This window comes from Solanum pennellii, chromosome 1, assembly GCF_001406875.1.
Source record: "Solanum pennellii chromosome 1, SPENNV200".
Taxonomy (NCBI): Eukaryota; Viridiplantae; Streptophyta; class Magnoliopsida; order Solanales; family Solanaceae; genus Solanum; species Solanum pennellii.
Genome location: NC_028637.1, coordinates 89,463,230 through 89,478,570, shown reverse-complemented (window position 1 = coordinate 89,478,570; position 15,341 = coordinate 89,463,230). Strand labels below are relative to the sequence as shown.

The following is a 15,341-nucleotide window of genomic DNA, read 5'->3' as shown; positions in this document are numbered from 1 at the left end:
AAATCGAATCACAGTTCACTAAAACGAAGGTTCGCATTTTTGCGAAATTCGTTATGCGAACCTAAGGTGGCTTTTGTAACGTAGGGGGTTTTGACCTGTAAATTCGGGGTTTAACCCCCACTTTCATTTTTGAGCCCAAGAAACACTTGGTGGTGATCTCTTAAAGGTTTTCTTATGCTAAATCAACTAGATTAATTTTCATGACCTTAAATCTTCATTTCCCTTAAGTTATTGCTGGATTCTAATATCATGATTCAGACCTTAAAAATGACAATTTTTTGCAAGAGCTTGAGTGTTCATCTAAAATTGTGATTTTGAAGTGGTTTTAAATCCCTTTTTGAATTTGAACACCGTGATGAGACATGTGGTTGTTATATAGCCGAGGGAAAATGATTTCGACTAGTGATTTAATATAGAGTCGATGAGAAATGATTCCGACTAGTGATTTGATATAAAGGGATGGGAAACGGTTTCAGTTAATGATTTAAAATAAAGCTGATGAGAAATGGTTCTGGCTAGTATTTTAAAATAAAGCCGATGGAAAATGGTTTCGACTAATGATATTGTGCCGATGGAAATGGTTCCAGCGAGAAGTTGATAATCATGATTTAATTTTTTTTTATGAGGAAAAAGATTCGAAATATATTTGAACTTTGACCGAAATTATTATAACAATCTCATGGACATGATCTATTACCCTACACTATTTAATACATAAATATCTACGTAAACATTATAAATATTACTTATGTACTCAACATTCATATGAAAAACTTTTTTTTTTGGTCATACACGAAAAGAACTCTTCATAGTAAAACATCCTATAATTGAAATCTTATTTTGGTGGCAAATTGAACATGCTCTAAAATAAAATTATAAAAAAGTTTTTGAATTTTTAATTGAATATTCCAAAACTACTTACCTGTCCCTGGAACAGTAGTGTCAGTTCTGTCTTTCTTCTTACATCTTCGTAAACCTCCCATCAATGGAGACTTTTCCATCATTCCCAAAATCCAAACCTCTAAAATGGAATTAGAATACGACCCTTTTGCTTAATCAATGGATCTATCAACTTCTGCTTCTTTTTCATCGTCCTCATCGTCTTCTTGGTTTTCCGGCATAGTTCGTGGCCGTTCCACTAGTGTCAAGATGTCTAATAAAAATCCGGCCGCCGCCGCCGCCGCCGGAGGTGCTGACAGTGTTTCCGGTGCTGGCCCTATTACTGCGAAAAAGCAGTTCCGTGGTGTAATGTTTAAGTATGGTCCAAAGGCAATTCAGGTCTGTTGTTAAATTCTAAGTTTTTTTTTACTGTGTGAAAATTGGACTTTGCGTATTGGTTTTCTACTTATTTGGAGAAAAGAATTGATTTGTTTTGTGGGTTTGTTGAGCATTGTGATAAAGGTTTTGCTTTAGGTTACTGTTAATTATGGAAATTAACTCATAAGATTATGGTTTAAAGCCAATTTAGGTATGCTTAGTTCCCTAAGTGCCCCTTTTCTCGTGAAAGTTCAACTGTGCAAATCAGTTTGATGGTTGATTTGAAAAATCTAAGCTTATTTTGTGTGTAAGGGTAGAATGTGTGGGAAATTGCGACATCTATGCCACAATTCCGGACTAGTTGGGGTCTGCTGTATGAATCTTTTACTCCATTTTGACTTGTGTACAGATAACTATGAATTTTTTATTCTGTGATACTAGAGGTTCGCTACATTTTGATTATATTGCAAATTTTTCATGCGTGTTTCTGAACTGCATTTGATTTGGGAGTTTCTGGTTCAGTGAAAAGAATTCATGTTTTGAGTTTTTGGGATGGGTAGGGAGGGTTATGGAGAAATAGTTAGACTATTGGAAGTCTAATGCAGTACTTTGTAGCTTACCTTTCGGGTTCAATGAAACAGTGTCATCTTTAATTCAGTTAACCAAAACATTAGTGTCCTTGGGAAGTGGAAGAAGTTTTTTGTCATAGTTTTCTGATAACAATTGAGAAATAACCAGACTGTTTATAACTTGGTATCTAGTAAATGCTATGAACCTATGATGTCGAGAGGACCCACAAGCTTTGATGCTTTCTCTGTATATTCATCTATGGTTTGTGGATCAATGTGAGTATGTTGTCCACTAGTGTAAGTCCCAATTGAGGGTAGAGACTGAGTGCGTCTTATATTAGACTTGTACAGTAAATCGTGCCCTTTTATTTAATCTTTCTAGGGGTTGTTTGGTATGGGGATGGGATAAACAAAGTTATCCCATGGATCGGGATATCCCACCATATATATGGAATAACTTATCCCATCATTATAGTCTAAATGGTGGGATAGATAATCTCGGGACTAATTAGTACCCCTAACAAAACGCAAATTAAGTAATCCTGTATTTCATCCCAAGATTATTATCCTTTATCCCTCGTACTAAACGACCCCTTAGAGTTCAATTTGTAATGCCTTTCACTGTGAAGGTTCTTATGACAAGCTGGGGATTGGATGTTTGAAGAAATTTGTAAGAGAAGTGTGGAAGACTGTGCCAAGCTGCGTGTTGTCTCATATGGAAAAGAAATACTAGATGCTTCGAAGGGAAAACAAAGACTAACCTGAAGATTAAATTCAAAGTGCTTATGGCTTTTGGATTTTTGGTGAAACTTACAAGATGTTAAAGATGAACAAAGTATGTTAATAAGAGTTCATAGATTCACTATAGGAGTAGGTGCTTATTCTGGTGAAAACCTTCTTTTTTTTGTTTTTGTTCAGAAGGGTTTCAAACTTTGTAATTATCCAAGAACTACATTAATGCCAAGTTTCTAATTTTATTCTATTATACACCACTTTACCTGTTCAAAAATAAATAAAAAATACTAGATGACATTACATCTGCACTCAATTTCCAGATTAGTTTGGCCTGAGTATATATTAATTCTGGATAATCGTTACCTTTTGGACCTGCTTCGATCCACTAAAGGCTTAGGATATGCGAGGGTTTGAGCTCATGGTCAATGAAGCATGAATGGATAATGAGATATTAGGATTCATACCGTAATAAAGATAAATTATAGTTATGTTTACTCATATATTAAGTTTTAAGCGTTGGTGGAGAACGCTATGTGGTATTTATACTAATGGGAAGTAGCAGAGGGCAAGATGGCGCCAACATCATTACCATTTAGAAAAGAAGACAAATTAGGTTGTTAGGAATACTCTGCGTTTAATATTGACAAGTAGATCTCTAAGAAAATACTCATAAAATGAATCTCTAAACAAACTAAATATAGTCTTTACAAACACTAGATGTAACGGAAGTGTACCCACATGGGTAAGCTCTAATTTCTATTCCTATTCCTATTTAAGTAGGCTTGTATATATTACTTTTGTTTCTATTCCTATTTTAACACTCTCCTCAAGTTGGTGCATACAAGTCATATGTACCTAGCTTGGTATAAATGTAATAAGTACAGTGATAAACTTCCCAAATTCAGATCATAGAGTGACTTACGTAATTGACATACAAGGCATCTAATGTCCCCCATACATTGAAGTGGTCTCAACGGATCTCCTGTTAAGGATTTTAAGTACCTGAATCTACATCATAGAAAGATGCAGGTCGAATGACATTAGTACATTGAATATACGAATATGTAATATAGCTATCTGGGATGTAACTCTGATGGTAACTCAACTGGAATATAGTATAAATCATGATGAAAAATCATTTAAGCTCTTACCGCAAGGATACAATAATAGCAGATATTGAACCGATATATATATACACACACATATTTTACTTTACTCTACTCTACTCGGGAGTTCCTCTAACCAACAACCATCACTATAAGCCTCGTGATGATACAATGTCTTGTTTACGTTGCTAGAACTGTCCTAAATCTTGTCGGGGTATAGAACAAACTTAACTCATTGATCCACTACATAGGTCTGTTCTAAGGCAATGTGAAGTCGCCTGTTAGTCGGTGCGATCCTAACATATGTTGGCTACCCGGTTTATGAGGAATGTGAGTTGTCTGAACTCTTTCCATATCAGTGCTCAATACTACTCCCAAAATATATATATAAATCAATGCTCAAGTAAACATATTCTTTGGCTGGGTAAGTTCTTAAAAGGGCCTCTTTTAAGTGCTATGTACTGAATCTTTTCGAAAACTATTTACACCTTTTTTATAATAGTACTCTGTTTTCAATGTAAAATGATACATTTGAGAATCACTTAGTTTCCTTAAACTCTTCTCAAAAAAGAAATTTGTACTTTAACTTGCTCTTGAATTCACTTTTAGCTTTTAAAATAAATGAATAGAAAAATGTTTGTTTAAAAGACTCTTAATCAAAACTTAGTAATCAGGGTTCATGTGAGAACATAATCATGAACAACAACTCAAAGATCTCAATGCATAATATAGTGCAACTCATAATCAAGAATTTAGAACCAAAAACAATAACTTAACTCATGTCAAGAATTGAAAACTCAGAATCAATAACTTAACTCATATCGAGAATTTAGAACTCAAAATCAACAACTTAATTCATATCAAGAATGTAGAATTCAGAACCAATAATTTTAACTCATATAAAGAATTCTCGAAACCAAGGGTATAACCCTAGATCAAACTTTTACTGACCACATGAGAACAAACTCAGTCCATCACTATGAATAACCTTACAGACCTAGAAGAACAAACTTCTAGAAAAACTTGATTAGAAGCCTTGAAATCCTAGTTTATGTTTCTCTGTGGGTTTTTTTGAGTTGGGGGGGGGGGCGGGGGCGGGGTTTGAGCGAGTAAAATAAAAGAAAGCTAGGTGCTATTCCCCCAATTGAAGTTACGTCATGGCTTGGGCTTAGAAAAGTGGGAAAAGACTAAAGAAACCTCACTTAAAAAGATGTCGAAAACCTTCCACAGGGCCATCTACTATTCGTGGTTTGATCTACGGACCGTAAATCTCATTCATGGAATTCATATTACAATTTTAAGGCTGAAAAGTTCATTCTACGGTTCTAAACTAAAGCCCGTTGATGTGTTCGTAGGAATTATACCCTAAAATTTGACTCCCAGTAGTACGGGTCGTAGCTCTTTCTACAATTCTTGAAAGGGATTCGTTGGTCACTAGCTCAGAAAACACTGTTGTGGTAGTCTTTGGTAAAACGATTATAATTTTTACTCCAAACTCAAAATGAGGCTAACTTGGTGGCATTGGAAAGAGGACTCATAAACCTTAAACTTGATAAGTCACGAGCCACCTAAGTCATTATATGTTGAGAGTTACGATCGTTTGAGTTGGCATAAGTATAATCTTATATCAAACTTAATCGGTAAGGAAGCTTCCAACTCATTTTTGTGCTAGGGGTTTCTAGTGACCTTAATTCATATCAAAAACCGTTCCCACACTAAAGAATTGTCCTTAATACTTTCTAAACAATTTAAGAATAACCTAATACGACCTTATACGCAAATGAAGAACGGTTTGGGTCTTAGCTTAGAAATTTTCGGGGGTGTCATAAAGAAAGTCACTGGAAAAGTGGATGGAATATGCTCATGCGTCAGAGTATTAGATTTGATTTCTCAAAGTGTTTACAATCTGAGAAATAAAATTATATAAGTAGGGTCGGAATGATGGCACGACCCTATTGAGAAAGAGAATTATATGGGTATAATCGGAATGAAGGCACGACCCTATTGAAAAATAGAAATGTTATGGGTAGGGTTGGATTCACGACACAACCCTATTGAAAAGAGAAATTATATGGGTAGGGTCGAAATGTTGGCACGGCCCTACACAAATAAGAAAGTAGTCACTAGAAAGAACGGTGTTACGCAAATCAGATATAAAAAAGTAGTCACCTAAAAAATGATATCGTGCTACACAAATTGGATAGGAGAAAGTAGTCACTGGAAAAATGGCTCGGTCCTACACAAATAAGATATGAGAAAGTAGTCACCCATGATGCATAGAGCTACACAAATCAAAAATGAGAAAGTAGTCTGAAATAATGCATGGTACTATGCAAAATAAATATGAGAAAGTAGTCATTGGAAAGATACACGGTGCTATGCAAATTAGATATGAGAAAATAGTCACAAGAAAGATACATGATGACCCAACTTTTGCTAACATAATTGTTGGCCAAACGCGCGACATATATGGGTAATAGCCACCCACCTTAAGCGGAAGTTCTTTGATTCTCTACCAAGACCGTAGAGGCATTGATACCATGTGAGGAATTTTGGAGAAAAATATTATTGAATTGTGTCTCTATATTGTTATTGAGACCCTATTTATAGACATTACATTAGAATCTTTTTCCAACTAGGACACTACAATACACCTTTTCTAAGAAGATTCTATATACTATTCCTATTCCTATTGTAAGTAGGATATTAATCTTATTTCTATTCCTATTCTAACATTGTTCTACTGTGAGGTACTTCAGTCTTTTCTTTAGTTTCCTTGGGAATTGCCCCTCAAGTTTTTGAAAGAGAGAACATTTATCATCTAAAGAAGTCTAGATTTGCTCATTTTAACGCTTCAATATTTATTCGCAATTGTATATTTTCCTTCTAGCCAGTGGAGCTGTCTTTCCACAAAACATGACAATCTTGATTAGACATACATTTTATATGGGGTTGTAGATTGTAATTTAAGGGAAGAAATGGTCATTCAAGAAATAAACAAACCTATAACAGCCACACAGACACAAAAGTACAGAACCAATCTGCTTCTCTTGCTTTTTTCTCCTCCAATACATTAGAGCTTTCTTTCCTTCTGTTGCCTGTACAATAGAAAAACATACAATGGAAAAAAGTCTGCTCTATTTCCTCTTCTTCCCTACAGCTTGCTAAAAGACAATGCAAGTGCGCAAAAGGGTGAAATTTTCAATTTTCAGGGACTAGATATAGAAAAAAAGCTTCAACAACTTCCCTTGCCATTTACTTTTATGCACTCAATTCTTTGATGTTTATCTTCAATTTCTTGCAGGTTGCATTTAAAACGGGTGATTATAAACAACAGCTCATTTTCATAGGTGGATTAACGGATGGATTTTTAGCTACTGCGTACGTATCTTATTATATCCCCCACTTCCATCTGCCCTCTTTTCCTCTTGTTCATTCCCTTCTCCATTTATGTTTTTTTTGCTAACCTTTTGCCGTTCATGGTCCGACTAAGTGTCACTATCAAGTCTTCAAAATATATTGAATATAAGATCATCTTTTTTCTTTTAACTGACTTATCAAAGATAGTTGCTTTTCTTTGAAGTGTTCCTTATTTTACTTGGGTCACTTCAGATCAGAAAGATTATGCATTTTCCATCATGAAAATGTTGGAGTAGGGCCCTCGGTAATTACATTTAAAACTTGAAGATGGTTACCTTGAAATTATATTTTCGTAACTAATTCTTTTTGAGAAGGTTTCTCCACAGCTTATTCCCTGATAATGTATTTAAATCTTGCGCCACTTGGTTTTTATGGCTTTTCTTTTCTAATGTGGTTTTCTTTTTCTGTGTGTTGAGGGAGGCAAGGGATGAGTTATAGTTTATAGCAACTGTTCTTTTGCATTACACATTAATGAATAATTTTATCTGTATGCTTACGTTAGTTTGAAAAGATTGGAGTCCTTTCTACAAGGTACACACACACAAAAGGAAGAAACGCCCACACCACCCCCAAAAAAAGAAGGAAAATATTTAATGACGTGAAATCCACAAAGCTATCCCATGTCAGGGAGACAAACCATCAAATTTGCTCTTGATAGACCATCCTGCTATGTCTGATAATTTGTAGTCTCTAAACTTGATGATCTCTGTTTTGCAGTTACTTAGAGCCTCTGGCTATTGCTTTAGATAAAGAGAAATGGTCATTGGTCCAGTTTCTGGTTTCATCATCTTATAGTGGATATGGAACCTCAAGCTTGAGACAAGTAATAATCTCTGCCTCTTATTTCCACATATATTCAAACTGTTGTCATTACTATAGATTTTGCACTATGTCTGAGGCACTCGTGAGATGGTGTAGCACTGAATATTTCCGTTTCATCTTATTCCGTTCAAGTTCTGTATAAGTTACTAGGTTATTCCATCATTGATTTACTGGGAAAGGTGAAACTAACAATCGCCCTCAGCTCCTATTGTCCATAGAAATATGTTCTTGCATTTGCATTCTCCTGAAAACTGTATTGACTTCTAAAGAAGGAAAAACTTAAGTGTGCAATTTTAAGCATATCTTGGACAGTTCGAAAAACATCTTAAATCAGTGAAAATTTGTTCGTGCTTTGTTTTTCAGAAGTTTGGATGCCAAAAACGTGTTAGAAATTCTTGGGTTATAAAGGATTTTATGATGGGTAAGGGCTTGACACAGTTTTAAGGTCAAACAGAGAAAAATAGAGCTGGACTAGGTGTGTGTTTGAGCTTAGTTCAGCACAAACATGCAGATCAGAGAACATGCAAACTCAATATTCTGTCATTGAGATACATACTAGAGGAGATGGGGTATCTTTTATTAATCTAGTTCAACAGCTATTACATGTGCTCACTTACATAAGAAATAAAAATAGCTGCCAACAAACATAATACCAATACTACCCTTTAGACTTCAAACTAATGACAAGACTACCCTCTCTCATCATATCTGCACACGTTACTGTCAAGATTCCATCTCAAGCTGGAGGGTGAAAAACATCAAGCACTCCTAGCTTGCCCAGAAGAAACAGATGCTGCGCAGAATCAAGGCCTTTTGTGAAGACATCAGCCAATTGAGAAGAACTGGGAATGAAACAAGGCAGTATAAGACCAGCTTTAATCTTCTCCTCACAAAGTGGCAGTTAATCTCAATATGCTTAGTGCGTTCATGATAGATGGGAAGCAATCTGTATAGCAACTTTATTGCACAGTATGAAGGAATTGGTGTTGAAACAGGCACCCCAGCTCTCCAAACAACCCTATAATCCATATTACTTTCGCAACAGCAGCAACCATGCTTCTATATTCAGCCTCAGCTGAACGTCTGCTAACATTAGGCTGTTTTTTTTATTTCCAGGAGATCAAGCATACACCTAACTTGATAACATATCCAGTGATTAGTCTCTTAGTATTTGGGCAGGCTGCCCAATCCGAGTCACATGACATGATTTTGAGAACCAATGGGAAAAACAAACCAAGGCCAGGTGAGCCTTTGATGTACCTGAGGACCCTCAAAGCTGACTCAAGGTGAGATTGTTTTGGCCTCTGCATAAACTGGCTCAGGACCTGGACAACAAAATAGATATCTGATACAACCTTATACACAAATGAAGAATGGTTCGGGTCTTAACTTAGAAATTTTGGGGTGTTACATATAGGGAAATAAATGAGATGGCAAAGAAGGAGGCAAAGCTAGCTGTTGTGGTGGCAAATACGACTTCTGAATGCTTGTACGTAGAATTATAGGATAAGGGAGGGGACAAGAGATTATACTGGTTAGCCAAGTCTAAGAGAGGAAGGCTCGTGAATTGGACCAAGTGAAGTGTATAAAAGATGAGGGCAACAACGTATATATGTGGCAGAGGTACTCATTAGATGAAGAGGACATTCGTACTTCCATAAACTCTTAATGAGGAGGACAGAGGCATCGTGTTGGGGGAATGGAGCACTCAGTGAGAAGTCATGATTTTGGTTACTATAGGTGTATTAAGGTTAAGGAGGTTAAGGATGCTACTCGTTGGATGCTTAGAGGCAGAGAGAACCAGATGAGATCCCAGTGAAATTTTGGAAGAGCACATGCACAAGACAGCACAACTAGTATGCAGTACTCGACTAGGTTGTCTAATGTAGTTTTTAAAACGACAAGAATGTTGGAAGAATGATGATGGAGTACAATATTTTTTGTTCAAGAACAAGGATGACATTCAAAATTGCAATAACTATTGGCTAAGTTCGCGGACTCTAAAAGAATCCTTCCCAGATCTGTTCTTACTATGTAGTAATCCTGATGCAAATATCAATGAATGTTGGACAGCACAAGGGTGGGATCTAATCTTCAGAAGGTTTTTGAATGACTGGGAAGTGGAGAGAGTTGCCAAATTGCTAGAGCTGGTAGAAAAATTCCCTGGCATCACCAATGCTCCTAATTCTTTGAGATGGAAACATAGTAAAAATGGGGCTTTCACGGTTAGCAGAGCATATAAAATGGAAAGCCGACAGCAACGCAACTCTAAGCAGAGTTTGTGGAGAAAGGTATGGAGAACCTTAGCACCAACTAAGATAAAATGCTTTACATGGTTGGTTGCTAGAAGGGCTTCCTTACGCATGAAGTGCTGAGGAGAAAAGGAAAGATCATAGTATCTTGGTGTTCATTATACGGGAACGCAGTAGAGACCAACCAACATCTATTCTTGCATTGCAACTTTACAACACAAATTTGGGCCATATTCCTTAGTCTCACAAAAACAAACTGGACCATGCCCGAGCATATGGCAGATTTTTTGAGTTGTTGGATAAGAAGACGGAGGAGCAAGAGTCAAAAGGCATGGTGGAGGATAATTCCACAGTGCATTTGGTGGACAATATGGAAAGAAAGAAATAGTAGAAATTTTGAAGATAGGTCCAGTTCAATTCAGAAGGTTAGATGGGATTGTATTGCATCCTTTTATTTTTGATGTAAAGAGGAAGGTTTACAGGTTACAGAACAGATTTTCAGAATTATTAGGACCCTTGTAAGTATTATATTTTTTCTCTTCTTTTGTTCCCCTCTGTTTGCCGGTCACCAGCATCTCTTTAATGCTGAAGAATACACCATTACCATTTTTTTTAAAAAAATTCGCGGACTCTTCACTTTTGACGCCACACTTGTGTAAGTTTCTTTGAAAATACACTACTTGTGGAGAATTCGACATGCACCCATTGGCATCTTTGAAGAGTCCGAGCAACATACATTATAGGGGATCAAGGTACTAAGCCACATTATGAAAGTTTGGGGTTGAATGGTGGATATGAAAGTGAGGAGTGTTTCTATCTCTGAGAACCAATTTGGATTCATGTTGGGACGTTAAACTACGGAAGTCATTCATATTGTAAGGAGACTAGTGGAGCAGTATAGGGAAAGGAATGACTTACACATGGTGTTCATCGGCCTAGAAAAGGCATATGACAAAGTTCAATTAAGGTTTTGAGATGCTTGGCGACTAGAGGTGTAACTGTAGGCTACATTAGAGCGGTCAAGGACATGTGTGATGGTGTCAAGATCTGGATAAGGACAGTGGTAGCAGACGCAGAGCACTTCCCAGTTGTGATGGGGTTACACCAGGATCAACTCTTAGCCCATTTTTATTTTTCTTGGTAATGGATGAATCAATGCGATAAATTCAAGGGGAGGTTCCATGGTGTATGTTATTTGCGGATGACATAGTTCTGATTGATTAGACTCGCATCGGAGTTGGTGGCTAAGTTGGTGATTTGGAGACAAATCCTAGAGTCCAAAAAATTCAGATTAAGTAGGACCAAGATAAAATACTTGGGAGTGCAAGTTCAGTAACGTTTGACCTGAGGTTGGCGTGAAAGTGAGACTTGATACACACGTATCCCTAAGAGAAGTTTCAAGTACCTTGGGTCTATTATCCAAGTAAATCGGAAGATTGACAAAGATGTCTCACATCGTGTTGGTGCGGAGTGGATGAGAGAGAGGCTTGAATCCAGACTCTTGTGTGACAAAAAGGCGCCATCAAAACTTAAAGGCAAATTCTACAAAGTGATGGTTAGACCTACTATGTTGTATGTGGCAGAGTATTGGCCAGTTAAAAAGTCTCACGTTCAGAAAATGAAACTTGTAGAAAGGAGTTGTGATTGATGTGTGGACATACTAGGAGAGATAGGTTTAGAAATGAAAATGGCCAAGACAAGGTAAGAGCAGACCCGATGAAGGACTAGATGTAGGAAGCGAGGCGGTAATGGTTCAGACATGTGAAGAGGTGATTCACATATGCCCCAATATGGTGGTCTGAGAGGTTGGCTATAGATGGTTTCAGGAGAGGTAGAGGTAGTCCGAAAATGGTGTTCTTTCAGCTTACTGTGGACAAAATCTTAAATAGTAGATTGTGGAGGACACAAATTAGGGTAGAAGGTTTGGTAGTAGAGTGTTTGATCACTTATCCTTCCGTACTTGTGGTCGCAGTATTACTCATGTAGTTTCATGTACTTCAATTATCGTACTATTTTCTTGTAGTTAATGTTCCTTTTTTCTTAATGCTTTGTCATGCTTTCTATAGTCATTTTCTATGGCTTCTTCACTTGCAATATTTCTTTTTTCTTGAGCCAAGGGCATTAGAAACGACCTCTCTACCTTTTAAGGCAGGGGTAAGATCTGGACACATTCTACCTTCTCCAGACCCCACTTTTAGGATTACATTGGGTATGTTGTTGCTATTTTTATTGCGTTTGTGTGCTTAATTTCCTTCTATCTCCAATGTGTTCTAAAGGATGCTATGGAGCTTGATCAGTTGATAAGTTACTTGATAAACAAGGAAGATTCTGAAGGTGTAGTACTGCTTGGGCACAGTACTGGCTGTCAGGTACGTGTTTATATCTTTGAATGGATGAGTCTAATTTTTTTATGCTACTCTGATTAATTTGATTATTGCATGAAACATGAGGAGAGAGGAAGCTGACTAGACTATTTGCATACAGGATATTGTATATTACATGCGCACAAATGCCGCATGCTCCAGAGCAGTCCGTGCAGCCATATTGCAGGTAATACCTGCTTAAAAATTAGTACATTCAGTTGTCATTTTGGTAAATTAAATTCACTACATGCTTCCAAGCATCTTAGCTATGAATCTGCTAAATTATTGAATCAATGCTCATGATAGCACACACGATCCTTGGAGTTTATGATTTATCCAAGTTTATATTTCTGTTTTTAGTGAGAAAAGGAAAATTTGTAAAATGGACAATATATGCCTCCTGATTTCTGTATCATTTCGAACATGCACTGCGACTCTTGCAGTTACTAATAATGACCTGAACTAATATTTAGTTTGAAAGGAGCTAAGGTGGCCTGGCCTTTAAAGTTAAAAGGCTGCTAATTGATTTGCAGTTTTTTTTAAGGGAGGGGATGGGGAGGGTGTTTGAATGTAGCTTCTGTACTGGATTAGTTACTGTTGTTGACAGACATTCAAGTTACCAGAGATCAGATGCTTCTCTCATGAAAGGGAATACAGCTGTCAGTGTAATATTATCTTGAAAAATCAGTCTTGAGCAGGGTGGTGAATATGGAGACAGCATTGGGACATAGTATACGTGATTTCAAAGCCACCTTTATGCAAATGATTTTATGTAATCTGGATACTGTGTTGCTGTCAGCATCAACCATAATGTTCTTGTGGCTTTTCAGGCTCCAGTTAGTGATCGAGAATATAAAGCCACTCTTCCTGATACTGCTTCGATGATTGATTTGGCGTCAAACATGATAAGTGAAGGTCGCGAATCAGAGTTAATGCCAAGGGAGGCAAATCCAGATGCCCCAATCACCGCCTTTAGGTAAGGGTGATTATTAGGTCTAGTTTCGTTCCCATATATTGCATTTTACACTTTCTGGTTATGGTTACTTCTGAATGTCAATTCAAAGGTTGCAACTATATGTTGTAAAAAGCATGTCTCAAAGTTAGTGTTCACAATTTCGAAGTTGTGATAATGGGAATTAACTATCAAATAAAAACCATGAACAAGTTGCTATGAGACACCCTTTCCTGCACCTCATTGAACTGTAATTTTTGTAACAAGGCAAGGTATTGAGGATGATTTGAAAAACCCCTCACTTCAGAGAGGTCCTTCAACTTTTCGGGAAGTTCTTTCTCGATCATATCGATGCAGCTATCAGTTAATAAGTCTTCTATGGAAAAGAGAGAATTTGAACTTCAAACAGAACTTGTTTTTGATGGAAATCTTGAAAAGATGATTGAATAATTTGTCATACATATGATCATAGACGGCTCTAGGGTGGGGGTTTAGTGGGTTCAACTAAACATTGCTTTTGGCCCGAATTATGTATACATATCTTAAATATACTCAAAATATATACATGAAAAGATCATTACACATTCTGAACCCACTGGCTCTAGATCCTGGCTTCGCCCTTGCATATGATAGAGGTCTAGTAACTGAATAACAAGTTGGTTTACTTGTTTGGACTCAAGTGTTTGCATACTCTTTTCTACGATGGCTGCCTTTCTAATAACCATGTATTTGACAGATATCACTCACTTTGCGCATACAATGGGGAGGACGACTTGTTTAGTTCCGACTTTAGTGATGACCAGCTGAAACAGAAACTTGGGCACATGTCCAACACTCCTTGTCAGGTAGGACACCAAGTCCATTCAAGTTCCGGAAACTGTTTTATACTTTTAGTTTCTATGTAGAAAGGTGTCCGAGCCATGTATTTTTTATTTTTTTAAGGACATTGTTAATTTCCTCGCACTAGCTTTAGTAGTTGATAACACCCTAACCCACGGTGACATTTTTCACTTGGGACCTAAAAATCTTCATCTGATTTTGTAAGGATAAAATGGCAGTGTTCTGATTCGCACCTGCTCTCTGCAGGTTATATTTTCCATGGGTGACGAGTACGTTCCAGATTATGTTGACAAGAAAGCATTGGTTGATAGGCAAGTACAAAAACCTTACTAAACTTGGTCTCTTTTACAGTTTGTCATGCTCTTCCACCAACACCTTTGATACGTTCTTGTTCTTAATTCACTCTTCCTCATGGTTACATGCTCATTTATGCAGATTGTGCAAAGCAATGGGTGGTGCTGAAAAAGTTGAAATTGAATACGGGAACCATTCTTTATCTAACAGAGTCGTAGAAGCTGTTGAAGCTATAATGAGCTTTGTTAAACGAGAAGGTCCCAGCGGATGGGATGATCCATGGAACTAAACAGTTGATTGATCCTGCAACTTCACTTTGCCTTTTACATTCTTTATTTCCATGTATATGTACACTGCAGGTTGACGATGGAAGTACAATTTTTTTGTACCTCAAGTGAAATGGTAGTCTAGAACAAGGTGGTCCATTCTTTGTTTTGTCATTAGCAATGGGAACTTCTATTTGAGTCTTTGATATTTTATCTAAAAGAAGGGAATGTCTTCATTTTTAAGCTTATGCCTCTCCATTTCTTTCAAAGTGTGAATTCTTTGACTATCGGTTTATCTGAATTCAGAATTTTCAATGCGAATTCATCCTATTTCTTTTGGATTATCTAGACAAATCCACTTTATTATTCAATAATGATCCACTTGTTGCTATGCAATAAAATATCTTGAAGTAATTATTTTTATACGAGATACAAAGACAAAATGGATTATATGGCAGATAAGTG

General features: G+C 36.9%; 1 protein-coding gene across 1 annotated transcript; it reads left to right on the top strand.

Moving 5' to 3' along the window:
- Positions 1-865: 865 nt before the first annotated feature.
- LOC107008386 (UPF0613 protein PB24D3.06c) lies at positions 866-15,122 on the top strand. Its single transcript, XM_015207403.2, has 9 exons — positions 866-1,278; positions 6,972-7,048; positions 7,805-7,910; positions 12,438-12,530; positions 12,646-12,711; positions 13,355-13,500; positions 14,213-14,321; positions 14,563-14,627; positions 14,752-15,122. Exons 1-9 carry the CDS (start codon positions 1,060-1,062, stop codon positions 14,897-14,899), a joined length of 1,029 nt encoding a protein of 342 aa, XP_015062889.1. The 5' UTR covers positions 866-1,059; the 3' UTR covers positions 14,900-15,122.
- The last annotated feature ends 219 nt before the right edge of the window (positions 15,123-15,341 follow it).

Coding starts and splice junctions, on each gene's coding strand:
- LOC107008386 (XM_015207403.2), top strand. CDS start 1,060: ATGGATCTATCAACTTCTGCTTCTTTTTCATCGTCCTCATCGTCTTCT. Junction 1,279..6,971: donor ATGGTCCAAAGGCAATTCAG/GTCTGTTGTTAA, acceptor AATTTCTTGCAG/GTTGCATTTAAAACGGGTGA. Junction 13,501..14,212: donor GCCCCAATCACCGCCTTTAG/GTAAGGGTGATT, acceptor TGTATTTGACAG/ATATCACTCACTTTGCGCAT.